The 20,623-nt window shown below is 37.8% G+C and overlaps 1 protein-coding gene and 1 long non-coding RNA gene across 12 annotated transcripts; one reads left to right on the top strand and one right to left on the bottom strand.

Annotated features, from left to right (window-relative positions):
• Positions 1-8,011: 8,011 nt before the first annotated feature.
• Positions 8,012-17,879, top strand: Eph (Eph receptor tyrosine kinase). Of its 8 annotated transcripts, none has more exons than XM_033381207.1 (15): positions 8,021-8,511; positions 8,686-9,037; positions 9,102-9,181; positions 9,400-9,580; positions 9,637-10,122; positions 11,300-12,181; positions 12,254-12,430; positions 13,565-13,582; positions 13,838-13,885; positions 14,119-14,247; positions 14,306-14,401; positions 14,623-14,993; positions 16,129-16,275; positions 16,345-16,674; positions 16,782-17,879. In XM_033381207.1, the coding sequence occupies exons 2-15, from the start codon at positions 8,776-8,778 to the stop codon at positions 16,884-16,886; spliced, it is 3,312 nt and encodes a 1,103-aa protein (XP_033237098.1). In that variant the 5' UTR covers positions 8,021-8,511; positions 8,686-8,775; the 3' UTR covers positions 16,887-17,879. The 8 variants fall into 8 exon arrangements, with proteins under 8 accessions (XP_033237104.1, XP_033237098.1, XP_033237099.1 ...); XM_033381208.1 differs by having other exon boundaries at positions 8,021-8,272; XM_033381209.1 differs by having other exon boundaries at positions 8,021-8,252.
• Positions 17,757-20,454, bottom strand: LOC117184338 (uncharacterized). Of its 4 annotated transcripts, none has more exons than XR_004469628.1 (3): positions 19,808-20,454; positions 18,067-18,134; positions 17,757-18,001 (listed from the first exon to the last, which is right to left on the bottom strand). It is a non-coding gene; the product is annotated as an uncharacterized lncRNA (long non-coding RNA). The 4 variants fall into 4 exon arrangements; XR_004469626.1 differs by having other exon boundaries at positions 18,067-18,183; XR_004469625.1 differs by having other exon boundaries at positions 18,067-18,130; positions 19,808-20,295.
• Positions 20,455-20,623: the final 169 nt, after the last annotated feature.

Here is a 20,623-nt window from a genome sequence, read left to right on the forward strand (position 1 = left end):
ATTCGAATCTCAGAATCTAGCCGTGGTTTCATTCGATTAAAGTGGTCTTTTAATTAAATAAGAAACTAATAAAATCCCGTCACCTGGACACCTTAGAATAATTTTCAATTTTAATTATTTTATTTAAGGCGGATTGGATTTTGTGCGTAACTGGGTAATTAATGTAGAAATATGTACAAAGTTCTCGGGGATGTGTCTAGAATTGACTGCGCCTAGCACAGCTCTAGATCGGAATCATCGATGGTCAATCATCAGAGTGTATCCGGTGTGTGTCTCGCCGTGAATATGCGCTATTTTACTCGCTAGCTCCGCAATGGAAGCTGAATTATATCTATACCTACTGAATTATTGTAAGAATCCATCATCTTCGGTAGAGAAGTGGCTTTCTAATTTTTCCATTATCTACACTCCGTATCGCATTCAGAGGCTCCATATTTACTTTGACTTACCGCTTCCAAATATTGAATGAGACTTATTGTTGCTACCAATTGAAAAAGGGCGAGAAAGAGAGCCTTAACCGATTTGAAGAGAGCAAGACAGCCAAAAACTTCTAATTAGGCCATTATTTAGTGCGCCATTTTGTATGGAAGTTTCTATACCCTACCTCTATACCACTTTTAAATGGAACTGCATTTTTCAACCATTGAAAGAGTGAACCCACCGGGAAATGTACTTGATGCCATATTCAGGAGCTGGAGCAGATTCAGAAGGTTCTTCGGCAAAAATTGGCTCTTGGATGGTAAACCATTCAGGCTATGCCATTTTAATAGCCGAAAGCTGGAGAATTATTGGAGAATTTTAACACTACACATCCGGACATTCTGTCACGACCGTTACCTGCCATAATTAATTAAAAAATTAATAATTATTAAATAAATAAATAATAATTAATTAAATACATGAGAAATCTACATTTAAAATTTTGAATTCCTGCCAATTCAAATTTTTTATCAGCTTTGGCTTGAATGAATCTATGGGGTTGTCTCTCATATTCCTGCCGATATGCAGGCACAACGTCCATATATTAAATCACCCGCTTAACCCGAACAATCACCGACCCGCACAGCTCCAGGTTCGTGCCGTTCAGACTGCACAAGGTGGTGAAAGGTGTCGTCCCCGGGTAGGAGCAAACCCGTTTAACCAAGCGTTGCACCTCTGCCACCTCCCTGGTAAGCCGGTTCCGTGTGATGTTGTCGGGATCAGTGGTGTCCTCAAGCACCGGTGGATATGTAGTATGGTGCCAGTCGTTGGCTGTGAAGCTGAGGATGTACAGGATGATGATGGCTATCAGTCGCGGGCCATATCCATGTTGTGCAGCACATACGACACACCGAGTCTATTGCCCATGACCTTCTACGATCCCAAGGCCTGCGAATAAGTGATTAGAAGGCAAACAAATATTCAGTCTAATGAATATTACCAGCTTCAGGCGGAGGAAATGGAAATTTCTTCCATCCAAGTTAATGTTTGCTATCGCTAGCACCTTCCACTTCTTGCCACGAAAATCTTCAGTCGAAAATCATGACGAAAGGAGCATTCCCATAATGCTGGAGGTTTGGGATCAAGCTGATCTGTCCACTATCCAGGTCATGGGAATGCCCCTCTCGAGTGGTACACAAATGGTAAATTCATTTGGTGGAACATGTTGTTACATTATGTTTAGAGTAAGAACTGGTAAGAATTCTTGCAAAATTCAGCTCTATTTATACCAATTTCTCCTTTCCTACCTGGTCTTCTTGACAATTTCTTTACTTTTTCATCCCTCTTGTAAAACTATATTACAAGTTTTACTTTGCAACCGGGGTTGCAATCCCCGTCGTGATGTAAAAATTTTTATACCCGATACTCAAAATGAGTATTGGGGTATATTAAATTTGTGGTGAAAATGGATGTGTGTAACGTCCAGAAGGAATCGCTTCCGAGTCGATTGAGCATTGTCTGCCTTGAGCCGTCCGTCCGTCCCTATCAGTGCCTAGTGCTCCAAGTCTATAAAAGCTAGAGCAACAAGATTTTATATCCGGACTTCTGTGATATGTCACTGTTACGAGAATGTTTCAAAACATTGCCCTGCCCACTTCCGCCCCCACAAAGGGAGAAAATCGGTCGCATCCACAATTTCAAAGATACGAGAAAACTAAAAACGTACAATCATAGAGAATGACCATATCTATCTGGTTGCTGAATCTGGATCAGATCGGATCATTTTTATAGCCAAAAGGAAGAAATCTATTTGCAGTGGCTACGCAACGCCCGATCTATTAATATGTATATGTACATACACATATGATCTTGATCGCCCACTTCCGCCCCCACAAAGGACGAAAATCTGTGGCATCCACAATTTCGACGATACGAGAAAACTAAAAACGCAGAATCGTAGAAGATGACTATATCTTCTAGAGTGCAAAATCTGAACCAGAAAACAATTTCATTCTTTCTCGCTCTGTCTCTCTCTAACACACAGGTTTCATGGTCGGTTTTGCCAATTGCAAACTATGAGTTCAAGGATCTCAGAACCCATAAGAGCTAGAGCAACCAAATTTGGTATCCACACTCCTGTGATATCGGACCTTGACCGTTTCGTGTCCAAATTTCGCCACACCCCCTTCCGCCCCCGCAAAGGACGAAAATGTGGGGCATCCACAAATCTCAGAGACTATTAAGGCTAGAGTAACCAAATTTAGTATCCGCACTCCTGTTCGATCTCACTATAAAACGTATATCTCCAAATTTCGCCCCAACCCCATCCGCCCCCACAAGGGACGAAAATCTGTTGCATCCACAATATTGCAGATTCGAGAAAACTAAAAACGCAGAATCATAGAGAATGACTATATCTATCCGGTTGCTGAATTTGGATCAGATCAGATACTTTTTGTAGCCAAAAGGAACAAATCAATTTGCATTGGCTATGCAGCGCCCGACGTCACGCTCAGACTGATTTTCTGTCTCTCTCGCACGCACTCTTTGTCTTGTCGTTTAATATTAACGTCGTCTGCCGGAGGAGAGCCATACTGACTTAGTATCGGGTATAACTGTAGAGTTGCGGTGTCCGCAGCCACTCACAACGTTCCCCCTCGTTTTCTGTTGCACTTGATTGTTTAAACCTTGTTTTAGTCAAAATACAATAAAAGCAAGGACAAAAAACTAGCCAGTTAAGTATAAAATTGTTTCTTCAACTGTATAAAATTACGTGGGCAAAACTAAAGGTTTTAGTTGGCTAGAATTATTCAACGGAATCTATAAATTGAGCAATTGGAACGATACTCGTTTGTTTATGCTACTGTTGTTTGAGCAAAAGTGCCTTGTGCGTCTGCCTACAGTGGCTTCAAATGACGGTAAATCCAGTTGGCACAGGGTACTCCCAAAAACAACCGATGTTTCACGGCTATTCCGTGTGTGATTATTATTTCAAAATGGCAATCACAAAATCGGCTCAATTTCACAATAAAGTTAATTTACCGCTCTGTTACCGATCATTTTCTTGTACATTTTGTTGAACTTTTTTACTTAATCCTTGCTTTAAACACTGTCCAATAGCAAGGAGTCCCTAAAATACGCAGATCTTGTAGAAATTCGAGTTCAAGCTAAGTTAAATAAATAATTGTTTTTTATATCGGGTATCTCATATGGTGGCAAGGCTGATTGCTGAGCGATCTTCAAATATCAAAACCAAAACGAGGGGGAACGTTGTGAGTTGCTGCGGACACCGCAACTCTACAGTTATACCCGATACTAAGTCAGTATGGCTCTCCTCCGGCAGAGGCCGCTAATATTAAACGACACGACAAAGAGTGCGTGCGAGAGAGACAGAAAATCAGTCTGAGCGTGACGTCGGGCGCTGCGTAGCCACTGCAAATTGATTTGTTCCTTTTGGCTATAAAAATGATCTGATCTGATTCAGATTCAGCAATCTAATAGATATGGTCATTATCTATGATTCTGCGTTTTTAGTTTTCTCAAATCTGCAATATTGTGGATGCAACAGATTTTCGTCCTTTGTGGGGGCGGATGGGGGTGGGGCGAAATTCTGAGATAAACGTTTTATAGTGACATCTTAAAGGAGTGTGTGTACCAAAATTGGTTACTCTAGCCTTAATAGTCTCTGAGATTTGTGGTTGCCTCAGATTTTCGTCCTTTGCGGGGGCGGAAGGGGGCGTGGCGAAATTTGGACAGGAAACGGTCAAGGTCCGATATCACAGGAGTGTGGATACCAAATTTGGTTGCTCTGGCTTTTATAGGTTCTGAGATCCTTGAACTCATATTTTGCAATTGGCAAAACCGACCATGAAACCTGTGTGTTAGAGTGAGACAGAGCGAGAAAGAGTGAAATTGTTTTCGTGATTCTGGCTGTAATAATTGTACGATCTGGTTCAGATTTTGCACTCTAGAAGATATAGTCATCTTCTACGATTCTGCGTTTTTAGTTTTCTCGTATCGTCGAAATTGTGGATGCCACAGATTTTCGCCCTTTGCGGGGGCGGAAGTGGGCGGGGCAAAGTTTTGAAAATTTTTTGGAGCAGTGACATATCACAGAAGTCTGGATCCAAAACATCGTTGCTCTAGCTCTTATAGTCTTTGAGCATTAGGCGCTGAAGGGGACGGACAGACGGACAGACGGACGGACGGACAGACAGACAGGGCTCAATCGACTCGGCTATTGATGCTGATCAAGAATATATATACTTTATAGGGTCGGAAACGATTCCTTCTGGACGTTACACACATCCACTTTTACCACAAATCTAATATACCCCAATACTCATTTTGAGTATCGGGTATAAAAAAGCAGACCTGCCTGCCAACATTTGAATGTTGAACTTTTTATATGCGAGATGTATATCGTTTTATTAAACATCGTAGATGATAACATGCTGCCTTTGCCGGTATTGTTGGGACGCGATGCCCTTAAAGTTATTGAAGTAAAATTAGTTCATAAGAAAAATATCAATGCGAAGCAACACACACCATTAAGTTGGTTAAAGCAAAAAGCTATTAGTTTAACCTGCGCGTCTTTATTCACCGAACGTAAAAATAATATTAGCATAAGACTATATGATAAGTTAGATGGTAATCAATCAGAAAGAAGCGAGCTTATCAAACGTTCCAATCCATTTAAAAATCAGACACAAGAAAACTCAAGAAATGACAAAATGGCCATCGAGAATATGAATCAAGGCGACGAATTCAGTAACTTTTGTGCGTCGGTAGAGATTGATGAAGAGGAACTTATCCTACCATGAGAGAGAGAAAGTAGCTGAAATAGTAGATGATCTATTAGAAAAGAAAGTAATCCGTCATACTGAGTCTCCTTATGCTTCCCCGTTGGTCCTAGTAAAAAAAAAATCAGGAGAACTTCGCATGTGTGTCGATTACCGTGGTCTGAACAAACGAATTGTTAAAGATAATTTCCCATTGCCCCTTATTGAGGACTGTCTTGAGTTTTTAGAAAACAAGTGCTGTTTTTCCATTATAGATTTGAAAAGTGGGTATCATCAAATAGGCGTAGAAGAAAAATCAGTTCCGTATACATCGTTTGTGACACCGCAAGGACAGTATGAGTACATAAGAATGCCCTTTGGGTTAAAAAATGGATCCGCTATTTTTCAGAGATTTATTTCGGAGCTCTTGAGAGACTTTATTAGGAACAAAATGGATGATATATTAGTAGCGACTAAAACAGTTGAAGAACACATGGATATATTAAAAAGACTATTCGGTTTAGCGAACAAAATTTAGAGATAAATCTAAAAAAGTGTAGGTTTGTCAATCGAAACATCGATTTCCTGGGGTATAAAGTTAATCAAAACGGAATAGTTCCTAGTGATTCCCATATTGAGGCCTTGAAAAAATACCCAGTCCCTCAAAATGTAAAAGCACTGCCATCATGCTTGGGATTCTTTTCGTATTTTCGACGTTTCATGTTGTCATTTTCGACGACAGCTAAGCCCTTGGTGCAGTTGGCAAATCCTCCGGTATTAGCCATTTTTAGCCCAAATAGAGAAACGGAATTACATACAGACGCAAGTTCATACGGTTATGGCGCAATATTGATGCAAAGACAAGATGATGGGAAGATGCTGTGTCCTATTATTCCGGCAAAACAACAGAAAGAGAATCACGTTATCATAGTTTCGAACTAGAGACATTGGCTATAATTTATGCATTGAGGCGTTTTAGAGCATATTTGGAGCATAGGTCCTTCAAAATAATCACGGATTGTAATTCGTTAGTACAGACGTTAACCAGAAAGTCAATTAGTCCTAAGATAGCACGGTGGTCCCTAGAGTTAGAGAACTATGATTACTCCCGTATGCACAGACCTGGGGCCAGTATGGCCCACGCTGATGCGCTGAGCAGACAAGATCAAGTGACGAATATGTTAGAGGATGGTCATAGAGTCAAATACGGTTTAGAAAAGTCTAATTTAGAAAAAGATGAGAGTAGAGAGCAATATACAAGGAATAGTGTAAGTAGAGACAACCCTGATAGTGAGCATAGAGGTACCGTAGAGAACCCTGTGATTAAGTGTAGAGAATTAAATATCAGTAGAGAGCGTTGTAGTACCGTGCAGAGCCCTGCGATTGAGTGTGGAGAATCAAGTGCAGTAGGAAGTAGATTGGGAAATAGGTGGCGAAAACACCTCCTTGTGGTAATAGATGCATTCACTAAGTTTGTCAAATTGTTCCCGGTTAACAGTACCAGCACGCGGGAAGCGAAGGATGCCTTAAGTAATTATTTTGATTATTTTGAAAGACACCTAGCACATTGTTATTTGGAATACCCAAGAAAGGACCCGTTGTAGATGAATTAACCGAATACCTAGAGGAGAAGTTAGTGTCAGAACTTAGAGAGTTGGAAACTATAAGAGAAATAGCAATTGAGAGCATACGGTTGTCACAGAAAAGAAATGAGAAGATGTGTGCCCATAAACATAGAGCCCCATTAAAGTATGAACCTGGTGACTATGTAGCAGTCCGGCATGTGGACACAACACTGGGGATCAATAAGAAGTTCGCACCAAAGTATCGAGGACCGTACAGGATCAATAGAGTATTGGATAATGATCGTTATGAGGTTGTCGACATTGAGGACTGTTGACGCAAATGCCATTCTGAAGTATACTAGAACCAGCAAGGCTTAAACCCTGGGTAGAGTGTAAGGATAAAACCATGGTCTCATGTTGTTAATCGATGAAATAGTATTTTAAGTAAGACAATACCGAATAAGAAATGTTTAACCAACTGTATGCCTTAGTGTGTAGATCGTGGGCGATCTGTAGTCAGGTTGCCCGAATGTAAGATATGAATATTAGTTTATAAGATTTGAATATTAGTTTAAGATTTACTCATCGATAGTATTATAAGAAATACCAATGTACTCGATATATCGATACTTGTCCTCTTATCGATATCCCGACACACATTCATTCGAATACGACGATCAAGAAAGAAGAACATATAATAAAACCGTGCTATTAAAAGTTTACAGAATACTTTAATTGTGTCGATAAACGTTTCTTTTTTAATTTGTATTCAAAGTAATTTTTATTCAACAGAATGCTGCCGTAATTCGCACAACTTGGCCCCAATTTTTGCTATATAAAAGCTGCAGTACGATTTTGTGGGGTCAGTTGGCACATTGCGTACACTCCTTAAATTCAGCAAAATTTAACCAGAAATTGTGGAAATTTTGATTATAAGACGTTTCGGCATTTTTTATGTGAATGTGCAAACATGTGCAATACTGTAGTGTGACTAAAATGTATCAACGAAAAATTACTATACATTTATGCACAAAATTAGATGATGTACCAAAATACGAACAAGAAATATGATTTTGATCAGTTCTGTCGCTAAAAATTAAGAAATATTACAATAAAATCAAAAACAAATTTTTTTACTAAATATTTTAAGCCAAAATAAGCTAAATGAACTATTAAATAAGCATTTCAAATATTTTTCAAGCTATTCGGTTTTAAAATAAGCAAAGTCAGCTTAAAATAAGCTAAAATGGCAGCACTGAGTATCATGAATAGTAGCGAAACCATCGATATTATCAACTAACACCAATTCATCGATACGCAGGCGCATGTCGAATACAGAATAAATAAATAATATTAATAAATCTAATCTATGTAATGTCTCGTCGCCGCATTAAACAAATGTTGTTACTTTACTTTCGTTGTTGAACGCCCATCGTAACTCAGAATATGGGCCAATATTTAAATTCGAACGCGGACGACTGAAAATGTGTGTGTATACGAATGCATGTATGTATATGTGTATGGTTCGTTAAACGAAGTCCTGAAATGTAGCAGTAAATCGAATGTGTATAGAACTACTTAACTGAAATAAAACGACTCGAGTGTTACACTGATGTAAAGCAAATTCCCATCAAAAACACCCAAAACACATCGAAAATCAGCAATAGCGTCCTCCCAATTCTACAGCATACATACAATTAATAAGTGTGTGTGTGTGTGTGAGTGCTTGTGCATCAGAAATGCAGGTATCGGTATCAATGCAACGCGCACACAAAAGTAAACGCTAGCATATGCACATACATACATATGTATATACACATGTGTATATGCATGGGAGTATGTCCTGGAACTGGAACTCACTGACGTTCTTCAAATGAAACGCAAAGATTAAAAGTTGAAAAATTTGTCGCCCCCCATAGCCTGCCATGGAACTTGAATGACTTGTGATTATTTCTTATATGTATGTAAGAAATCGAAATAAAAACTGAGAAAAACCTCGAAGATTCAAAATGCCATCAACGTACTTTAGTGTCCATAAACGAGAACTTAAAAATTATTGCACCGGCACCCGTAACACAATATCTTCCATGAGTAAATTGGCTTCCTTACAAATTCAATTTCACAAAATTAATACATTAGTACCGTCTACACTCGTTCCGATACCGAAACCAATGCACAATGGATCTCGACATATTGCAAGATTGTCGTTATTATGCATAAGTTGGCTTATTGCAATTCAATGCAATTTAAGATTTACATACGCAGATCAGGGTATGTATTTAGTTGAGTACCTAAGTACTGCTACAATTGGATTCAAATTAACCAATAATTTCAGTTGTTCTGTTAGACACGACCAGAGAAGCTACTCTGGAATGGACACGATATCCGTATGGTCCACAAGCCCAAACTCCCGGCGTACGTAATAAAAATAATATTTATATAACAAATACATACTCGTCTGTACTTTTTTTTTTTTAATATATCCTATGCTTGTCACAGTTAAATCTAAGGCTTATGTCTGAGAGTAACTTATCAAATATTCTATAATATTTTCAGTATGGTACATACATATAACATATATTCGAGAATGCTCAAATTTTTGTATTTTTGTTCCTCTACAACACCTATAATAGTGGGTAGAAGAATCATTTACAGACTTTGTTAAAGACATTAACTGGAGGAGCTATGTTGTGTGTGATGTTGCATATCACAATGTCAACAACTGGCTGTGGTCTCCGTTTATTGATCGAGGACCAGCCAATAGGCTTTATATTGAAATACAATTCACAATACGAGACTGTTCCCTATTTCCAGGTAAAACACAAGTTTAACATATTCAATCAACATTTATATAATCATACATTTTTCAGGAAATGCTTTGTCTTGCAAAGAAACATTTAGTTTACTCTTTTACGAGTTTGATGCTGCAACTCGCGAGCCTCCGCCGTGGCAAACTGATAGCTACAGGCTTATTGCTCGTATCGCTGCTGGAGAGGGCCGATTCAATCAGAACTCCGATGTTGATATCAATACAGAAGTGAAGAGCATAGCCGTGAATAAAAAGGGCGTTTATTTTGCCTTTAGAGATCAAGGTGCGTGCATAAGCGTCCTTGCAGTGAAGGTCTATTACATTACCTGTCCGGCTGTCACTGAAAACTTTGCTCACTTCAACGAAACGCCTACGGGTAAAGAGATAACTATTATCGAAAAGCAGAATGGAACGTGTGTAGAAAACGCTGAGCCTTATGAACCACCCACATACCTTTGCAAGGGTGATGGAAAATGGACTATTCTTACAGGCGGCTGCCGTTGCAAGGTCGGGTACGAACCAAACGATGTAAATAAAACATGTACAGGTCAGTATTCATATAATTTGATACGTATATACATTTGACATAAATATAATAAATATCTATGTGCATATGTATGTATAAGCCATTCTGGCCATACTGGTACTCCCGGGCAGACATATGTAAAAGTTCTTATGTGTAGTGGACCAATGTGTGTGAGATGGCACAGGTTGGTTTGCCTCGATTCTGCAATGACTTCTGGCAAACAAATGGTTGTGTTCCACTCAGAGGAACCAGTGCTGCATGAACACTCTTTCCGAAAAAGCAGGCTTTTGGTTTGAAATGCTTTGACCCCGAATAACTTTTGTCAGATCAGAGTTAGCTCGGCTAGGAACACTCATATCGTCACCCATAACAGGTGACGAATAATAAATTTATTCATATGAGACGATATCATATATATAAATCTATGATTCGTCACTTGTTATGATGTCAAAACGTATTTTTTTGTCGGTCAAATTTTCATGAAATATTGAATTTATGCTTGTCTCACTAATGTACAGAGGTGCCTTTATCTGACGTTAGACACTATAACGCAAGACCATCTTGCAATAGTAAAAAATTTTTAGACAATAGTCGAAAATTGTAACGGTATTTTCATGTGTCAATTCCATTTTTCACCAAAGGTGAATCTTTAATTTATTAGTAATCCATGATTTTTGAATCATGTTTTGGCCGAAAAATTACAAACTTTTAAATGGAAATGGCGATTTTGACCTGGTAACCCTGAAAATAGCAAAAGCTGCGGGCTCGAAAGGCAGCCCAATCGTCGTCTACTCAATACTTAAATATGCTGACTGATTTATTTGCGGTTTACGGCAGTTCCCTCGAGTTTAGTAACTAAAAAAGAAAAAAAATATCCAAATCGGTCAAGCCGTTCAAGAGTTTTACTTAGACTAAATATCATTATCATTTCGTTGTACTCATTTTTCCCATATACATGTTTGGGGTAGTCCTTCCTGTGTCCTGTTCCTTTAAAGTTGAAAAATACCTACCATAAAAATTTCAATTTTGACTGCTAATATTTCCTAAACTAAGCAGTGGAAAAATTATTTGTTCGATTTGATTTCGAAGAGAAGTTTGTTGCATTTATGCCATTATACATTGCAAATATTAAAGTTCTGTCAAGGGATCCACATACGTTAATTTTTATAATATATATTGTGTGTTTTCCTTTTTTCAGAATGTCCCGTTGGCACATTTAAATCGCCTGAGGTTCGAAAATGTACGCCGTGCCCGCCTAACTCCAATTCATCAAAAACTGGGTCGCCCTTTTGTAAGTGCTTGCCAGGATACTATAGACATCCTCGGGATGGGCGTCACATGCCTTGCTATAGTCCGCCAGCTGCACCTACAAACCTTACTTTGCTGTTTGTGGACCAAACAAGCGCAATAATATCATGGAGTGCTCCAGCCAGGAATGAATCGCAGCTAGTCGAAGGCCAGCTTCATAGCTACCGTAGCGATATTGTCTACAAGATACGCTGCAGCATGTGCAACGCAAATGTAATGTTTAACCCGTCAACAGACACATTTAACGAAACAAAAATCACTCTTACTAATCTCGATCCTGTGACGACATATACGGTGCAGATTCACGCCACTAATGGCATATCATACCTTATTGACTCCAGTCTACATTCGAACGAAACCACAGCCAACAATGAAATTTCCTTTGCAAACGCATCTACTGCAAGCAATCCGCTTGATTTAAACGAAATAAAGACAGAGCACGCGGAAATAATTTTTACAACTGAATCTGCTCTACTTTCAACCGTGTTTAATTTAAGAATCTTAGCTATAACCAGTAAAGATGCCGATCTTGAGTGGGACAAGCCTCTGCAAAACGATGCTCCTTTGGAGTTTTATGAAGTGCGGTGGTTTCCCAAGCTTGAATTAGATTCCATTAATAAAACAGCCTTAAATACAAAGGACACAAAGGCACACATCGAAGGACTGATGGAAAGTACAGATTATGGCTTTCAAGTTCGCTGTAAAACCATCAATGGCTTCGGTTCTTATAGTAATATGATCTATGCCCAAACGCTTCAGTCCGTGAGCTCTGGTAGGTTTACAAATTCTATTCCATTATCAACGTTTATAATACTACAACTACCTCTATGCATGAAAATCACAGTTTATGACGATTCTGTCCAAATACGATTCATAGCTGGTGCAATTGTGACGGGCGTGCTTTTTCTGGTTATTTTTATTGTTGCCACCGTCTACTTTATGCGATCTAAGCATCAAGATGAACTCGATAAGAAGTCTACAAATCATTTGCCTTTACCAATGGACTACGCCAGCAATGAAGGTAATTTGCACCCCATTAACTACTACTACATTAACTATATGTAGTATATATGTACATAGAAATATACATACATATGAGCATTTCCGCGGGTCGCGAGCGTAAATTCGTGCGCTTTTGATGTAGAAAGAAGATAGACAACTAAAAATTTTCCACAGTTGTTTTTAGTCGATTCTTTTCCATGTTTTTTTTTATACTTTATTACCTCAGATTCTTCCATAAATCAGCTAACATTTCCTCAAAAAAAAAACTTTTATTTCGAATTATCTTTCTAATAAGAGAAAATAGTAAAGGGAAACATGGCTATAAAAACATCGAAAAACTAATCTTTTGCTTATTTTTATAGGATTTCAGATACAAAATAATGAAACTATATGCCAATTGGTTAAATTAGCTGAGTTTCAATTAATTTATAAAATAAAATCGAAAAAAAAGTATGTGTGTGTTTTTATTGAGAGCCACGTACTCTTATATTTAGATCAAAAGATAAATCTAAGTCAATCAATTAATTGTAAGGAGAACTTGGTATACCATTGTATAGAATTTAACTTACAGAATTTCTTGCTTGCATCCATTAAGCATATTATATTATATTCTTGATTCGGATGACAAGACGAATCCATCTAATCTTTCCATTAGCTTCAATCCAAACCAGTATCTCACTTTAAAGTTAAAAGCTATATCAACGAAATTGTACACATATTTATATTTGCACCGATCAATAGAGACCACTTGTATGACTGCCCCAGAAGCTTTTGGTAAAAAGATCCAGTTTTGGTTTGTCAAGACAATCAAGATAATTTTATATATGTATGTGTACATACATAACAAACATACAAAATACGCTATCGAAAAATTTCAAATCAGGTGAAGTTAAAGGCAGGGAAGAAAGCCGAAGATCGCATAGCCAAATGACATTTTAAAAGGAACGCAGGAGCAGTAATAGGGAATAGGGAAAAATTCATCAGCATACTGCAAATAAACGCGTTTTTGGTTATTGTTATTATAGTTTTTGAGCAAGGGAGAACATTGTTTTTTTTTTTAATAGAATCATGACTATTTAAAATGAAACCTTAAACATACATATATTAATATCCGCCTCCTCTAATCCTTATTAAAACTGATCTCTCTTTAAAGGACTGGTTGTGACATATAGTAAGTGATTTGACTCATAAATTAAACTATATATTTGCAAATATATATATATTTATCCTACACGGTAAAAAAAAAAACATCTGATCTGTGTACTATACGTATGTCTTCATAATTCAATGTTTCAACTTTCATTTACCTTGCATTCGCTCACGGACACTTAACTAAAAATCGGACCAACGCTACTATAGTTTTATAATGATTTTCAGAACAAATATTTTTATTGAATATATGTAATATTTTTAAATTTATTTTTAGTTAATTCTATGGATACAACTCCAATTGTCAAGACTCTTCATTCAAACGGTATATTTTTTGCATACATACATACATATGTGTTTGGGTTGTGCTAAAACTGATTCTGATTTAATGGTTTTTGGCTTAACTCGCATGTTTTCCAGATCTTTTATACCATTAATAACTTCATCTTCAACCTGCCATATGAGTATATTGGCTTTATTAATATATTTTGAAACTATGCGCTCACTCTCTATACGCTCTCACTTGTACAACGATTTGCTTGCCATCTGTTTTTCCAGTGACAACGCCACTGTTTGGCAACAGTCGGAGCTACGTCGATCCTCATACATATGAGGATCCTAATCAGGCGATACGGGAGTTTGCACGCGAAATTGATGCCAATTACATAACTATAGAGGCAATTATTGGTCAGTTTTTTGTCAAACTTTTCCTTTGGTTTCTTTTAAATTTTTTACTCCTATGTAGGAGGTGGAGAATTCGGTGATGTATGCCGTGGTCGTTTGAAGATACCTCCCAACTTTGTGCAGGACATTGATGTGGCAATAAAGACTTTAAAACCAGGTAAGGATTGTAATATATTGTAATGCAATAAATATGGGTGTGTTCCAACAAAAGCTGTGCATTCTTTAAACTGGGACTATGGGATGCCCATTTAGTCTTTGATAAAAGTTTAAATGAATGGACCCAAAAAAGCCGGTCCCTTATGCTAGATTGATAAGACTAAACATTAAAACGATCTCTTTCCCAAAACGGATTTATGAATCTAAATTAATTTTCCATAGGATCTTCGGAAAAAGCGCGTTGTGATTTTTTGACGGAAGCTTCAATAATGGGCCAGTTTGATCATCCGAATGTAATCTACCTACAAGGAGTAGTTACTCGCTCCAATCCGGTTATGATAATAACTGAGTACATGGAAAACGGCAGCTTGGATACATTCTTGCGAGTGAATGACGGCAAATTCCAAACGCTTCAGCTTATTGTAATGCTCCGTGGGATAGCCAGTGGAATGTCCTATCTTAGTGATATGAATTATGTACACAGAGACTTGGCGGCCCGTAATGTTCTCGTTAATGCCCAATTGATTTGCAAAATTGCGGACTTTGGTTTATCAAGAGAAATTGAAAATGCAAGTGATGCGTACACAACACGGGTTAGTACAGCTAGTACACCAGTACAGCTTATATACATAATTACATACATATTCCGACAGTCTTTCACTCATGTTATCTAACTTTAAACCGATCACGTGCATTCAAAAACTTAAAAGCCAGTCGGGAAACATTTTTATTGTGTAGATACATTTATTAGCTGTTAGTTAACGTCTCTTTTGCATACAAAACAACAAGAAGTTCAAACAAAACAAATGTATGTGAAAAATGCAAAAATTACTGAAGCCGATAGGGCAGCTATATTGAAATTGGGGTTAGAAAACATTAGTTTTGGCCCTATTATCCCCAAACTTGGGGATTTTATACACAATTTCGAATACGCGTTTCGGTAAAGCGACCACCGCTCTCAGGAAATAGGAGGAGGACCACCCCAAAGAATTATCAAAGTAGGATCGTATTCTTAAACATTGCAGCATCTAAAATCGGTTCAAAATGGCATAAGATATTAGAAGGCAGTTTATTCAATCAGTAGGTACCGATAATAGCACTTTAAATGTTTGGAGATACGTAATGTTTATAATTGATCTAAAAGAAACGAGGTTTGTTGGGAAAGTAGGACGAATGATCGTCGCCACGTCGGAGAACGGTATATAAGTTAGTTCCTTAAACGAACGGTAATGCAAGGAGACAGCAGTATATTCTGGGGACGTTTTACCCGATACTCAAAATGAGTATTGGGGTATATTAGATTTGTGGTAAAAGTGGATTTGTGTAACTTTCCAGAAAGAATCGTTTCCGACCCCATAAAGTATATATATTCTTGATCAGCATCAATAGCCGAGTCAACGGCTAAGAGAGCTAGAGCTACGACCTAAGACCTAGTCCGAAAACACCGAGGAGGTCCGAAGAAATATTTAACAAATTCATTACATAGAATTAAACGTAATAAAAGAAAAATGTTGAATACCAAAGTGAATACTTTTGGATTTAAGGATTCGTTTAAAAGCAAGAACTTTTGGGTTCAATGTTTTAATGTGTTTCGTTAGCCTTTTATAAGGCCTTTTCACTTTATACAACAGAAAAAAATCACTTATTTTTGACTGTCCACATTTCACTGTCCGCTACTGTATATAAAAAAAAGATATTTTTCACTATTCATCGCATGAAATATTTCAGGGCGGTAAAATCCCAGTACGTTGGACTGCTCCAGAAGCAATTGCATTTAGAAAATTCACATCCGCGTCGGATGTTTGGTCTTACGGCGTAGTTTTATGGGAGGTCATGTCTTATGGTGAACGTCCATACTGGAACTGGTCAAATCAGGTAAACAAACTCCGAATATTTGTGTCCCACAATGCTGTGTACTTACAAAGTTGCTTATCGTTTACGTAGGATGTAATTAAGAGCATTGAAAAGGGCTATCGCCTACCAGCTCCAATGGACTGTCCAGAAGCACTTTATCAGTTGATGTTGGATTGCTGGCAAAAACAGCGAACACATCGTCCCACATTTGCCAGCATCGTTTCGACGCTTGACAACTTAGCGAGACAACCGCAGTCATTGCTTACAACTCGCAACTCACCGGAAACAGACGGGGCTCATATTTTGGATACACAACGCGGACAGAACATATTCATAAGCACAGACTTATGGTTGGAGAATATTAAAATGTCAAGATACTGTCAGCATTTTAAAGAGGCTAATTTAGTGAACGCTCAACAGGTGAGATTTATCTACATATCATACATATATGTAGTCTGGAAGCGCTCTAAAGATTCAAGATAATAACCGTTATCACTGTTTCTTTAACCACCCCTCCCCGCCCCCAGATCTCTAGGTTAACAGCTCAACAGCTGTCGGATATGGGGATAACTCTAGTAGGACATCAGAAGAAGATATTACACCAAGCCCGACAACTGGACACAATAATCTAATTGATTTATTTTTATTTAGTAGTGTAATCCATTAAGATGTACATATATATATTTTACAAAAGCATACATATACATACATATATACAAGCAAACGACACGTGTGAGATACAAAACAAGAAAAACCCATACGTAATTTAAGAAAAAATCGTAATTTCTCAGAACGAAAGTTGAAAACAACTCTTCGTTAAGAATATATATTATATATATAGTTAAAACGATTTTTTTACATTTTGCTTGCGTCATTTTTTACCTTATGCATGTCAAGTCCATTAACAACAGAAAAGCATCATCAACCCTAATGCTACTAGTATACCCTTACTAGTTGGCTGCTATTTTTTCAAAGAATGCGTTGTGTTTTAAACAGCAAGACTTAAGAAACTGATGAAATTTGTATAAGTTAACGAATCGAATAATAGTAAGTCAAGTGCAGAATTTACATACCTTGAATGCCGCTGCACAGCGGTCAATATATGTTCGTAGCTGTGGCAATTCTAATTTTAATTACTTCAATCTGTTTATGCATTTCTTATGTGCATTTTGGCATTGTCTCTTGAAGGTGTCGCTTACCTGTTAGTACTTCCGGCATATACATCTTTAGTTATGTATATAACAATCAATTCCCGAATGCTAGACGATGTTAAGAACTATTAATGAGGCTGAATTAAATTCATTTCAACACATACCATACAGAAGCACAACACATCTAAATGATGTATACATTTTTATAACAGAAAGCTATTGATTTTGTATGGTTATTCGGTATTGATATTTGGCTTTCTATACATACATACTTACATAAACACCTACCTTTATTAGAGTAGAAAACAAATTACGTTAATTACATATTGTAGATTTATTAAAACTGTATACTTTTCGCAGTTCATGTATTTTATTTGTAGCCTGATTCAATTAAAAGAACATGTTCGAAAGACAATTAAATTAATCATAATAAAGAAACACCTCCAACGCCAGTATGGCTTTTGTAAACTCTGTAAGATTTGTGTGTGTCATTAAAGGGTTGGTAATATGGAAGTGTGGTCTGGTTTCAGATACGGTGAAGTATCTATTGGAGGAGGTGGCGACCGCTGAACAGATGGGAACACGCAACTCCATTTCTATTTTTATAAATTTGTTGTAAATTTACAAACTTGGAAGAAGATGGGGTGACTGGGATACATACCTTAGTCAAATATATTGTTTGATATGTCTTCATAAACAGTGGGGTCATCTGGATAGGTGTCGATCTAGCTTATTTGAAAGCGGATATGTGAAAGCTCTTATAGCCTTATATCAAAGACTACAATACCAAGATGTTGCATGAGGAACAAATTCTTTTTCAATTTTCGTTTGACGCTTCATGGTACGGGCGCGCGGCGCTATTACTTCAATTCTCTTTTACGCTACCTTCGCCTCCGAAATGCTACTCGGCTTCGTCAAGAGAGACAGAAATTAAGTCTGAGCGTGACGTCGGGCGCTGTGTAGCCACTGCAAATTGATTTGTTCCTTTTGGCTATAAAAATGATCTGATCTGATCCAGATTCAGCAATCTGATAGATATGGTCATTATCTATGATTCTGCGTTTTTAGTTTTCTCAAATCTGCAATATTGTGGATGCAACAGATTTTCGTCCTTTGTGGGGGCGGAAGGGGGTGGGGCGAAATTTTGAGATAAACGTTTTATGGTGAGATCTAACAGGAGTGCGGATACTAAATTTGGTTACTCTAGCTTTAATAGTCTCTGAGATTTGTGAATATCCCCAGATTTGCATCCTTTGCGGGGGCGGAAGGGGGTGTGGCAAAATTTTGAAACAAACTCGACTCGGTCCGATATATTAGGAGTGTGGATACCAAATTTGGTTACACTAGCTTTTATAGTCTCTGAGATCTAGGCGCTAATGTTTTACTCTAAGCAAAGCCGCCTATGCTACGTGTGTGTTAGAGAGAGACAGGGCGAGAAAAAATGAAATTGTTTTCTTGATGCTGGCTATAATAATAATACGATCCAATTCCGCAGTCTAAAAGATATGGTCATTCTCTACGATTCTGCGTTTTTGGTTTTCTCGTATCTTTAAAATTGTGGATGCCACAGATTTTCGCTCTTTGAGGGGGCGGAAGTGGGCGGGGCAAAGTTTTGAAATATTTTTGTAGCAGTGACATATCACAGAAGTCTGGATCCAAAACATCGTTGCTCTAGCTCTTATAGTCTTTGAGCATTAGGCGCTGAAGGGGACGGACAGACGGACAGACAGACATGGCTCAATCGACTCGGCTATTGATGCTGATCAAGAATATATATACTTTATGGGGTCGGAAACGATCCCTTCTGGACGTTACACACATCCACTTTTACCACAAATCTAATATACCCCAATACTCATTTTGAGTATCGGGTATAAATATGAATCGTCTGCGTGCCGAAACCGTAGGTCAGCGTAGTCGCTGTTGTCTTTGGCGCGGCACAGTGGGGACTCAGCCGAAATAGTAAAAAAATTGTATTAGTTCTTTAGATAAATTCTAATAGAGAATTTTCCAATCGAATTTTCCCACTGTGCCGCTCCAAAGACATCGGCGATCCGCGACCACCGCTTCGACGGTGCTGAGGCTCGAGATTCCAGAATTGCCGAACAGACGAAACCGATGGGCAACGGGGTCGCGGTAGAGACGAAGTACAGGCGAAAAGGGAATTGAAACCCCGCGCGCTCCCTCGTGCCTTTTTGGTTCTAATGTTAGGACCCGCCATATTACAGCTTTTTGGTCGCTCATGCAACATCTTGGTATTGTATAGTCTTTGCTTATATCTAGCAATTTTCTTAATTTCACTAACAAATTCACTTAGTCCTTTGTCAAAGTACAGATGACACTATAAGCTTTGTTCAGAAGTACATACTGACTTATGTATAAAGATGCAGGCAAAAACGAACCTTTTGAAGAAATAGCTTCATTTGAAATTGGAATTTTAAATTTCGCGCCGTCCTGTCCAACTACCAATTACCGGGATATATTTAAATTTAATACGTTCCAGCGATAAATATACCGATTCGAGTTAAAGCGAAATAGATGAAATAAAGACACAACTAGAAATCTATATATCTGTGTGCTGTTTTATTTGTAGCCTATTTTTTACAATTTGTAGCTTGTTCTAGCTTTCATTTTTGTGAAATCTAGCATTTTTGTACGCTCAAAATCTGGCAGCACTGCTTCTTTGTGCTGCTTTGCTCGACACGTCGCGCGTCGACGCGACAGACACTGATGACGTGTCAGGTAAATCAAACGTGAAGGTGTGACCGTCCGTGGTGCTCCATTTTTCCCGTGCTGAATTTCAAATTTACAACAACGCGGGCGACGGCCAAGACATAACATTACAGAATTTTCGCTACGTTGGCAAAATCGATTTGATAGTATCAAAAGATTATTTTTATAAAATTTATTTATTACAAATGAATAGCTATAGTAGTATTACAACTCTTAATTAATTAATTAATAATAGTATACGTTACGTTACGTAGATGTATCGTCTGTTTTTCGAACAGTGATATTGTCGTGTCATGACTAGGGCTGCAAAACGAAATTTCAAAACAAACAGTGAAAAAGCTCGCAAAATAAAATCAAATCAATAAATTTATTTTTATAAATAATTTAATATAATTCGAATTATATGTACTATAGATGCCTGGATGTACCTGGCTTAAAGCTAAGTTATATTCCATATTTCTCCGATTACTTGCAGCCCTAGCAAG

Source organism: Drosophila pseudoobscura, chromosome 5, assembly GCF_009870125.1.
Source record: "Drosophila pseudoobscura strain MV-25-SWS-2005 chromosome 5, UCI_Dpse_MV25, whole genome shotgun sequence".
NCBI classification, from domain to species: domain Eukaryota; kingdom Metazoa; phylum Arthropoda; class Insecta; order Diptera; family Drosophilidae; genus Drosophila; species Drosophila pseudoobscura.

Coding starts and splice junctions, on each gene's coding strand:
- Eph (XM_033381206.1), top strand. CDS start 8,776: ATGCCATCAACGTACTTTAGTGTCCATAAACGAGAACTTAAAAATTAT. Junction 12,182..12,253: donor GCTTCAGTCCGTGAGCTCTG/GTAGGTTTACAA, acceptor TGAAAATCACAG/TTTATGACGATTCTGTCCAA. Junction 14,994..16,128: donor GTGATGCGTACACAACACGG/GTTAGTACAGCT, acceptor GAAATATTTCAG/GGCGGTAAAATCCCAGTACG.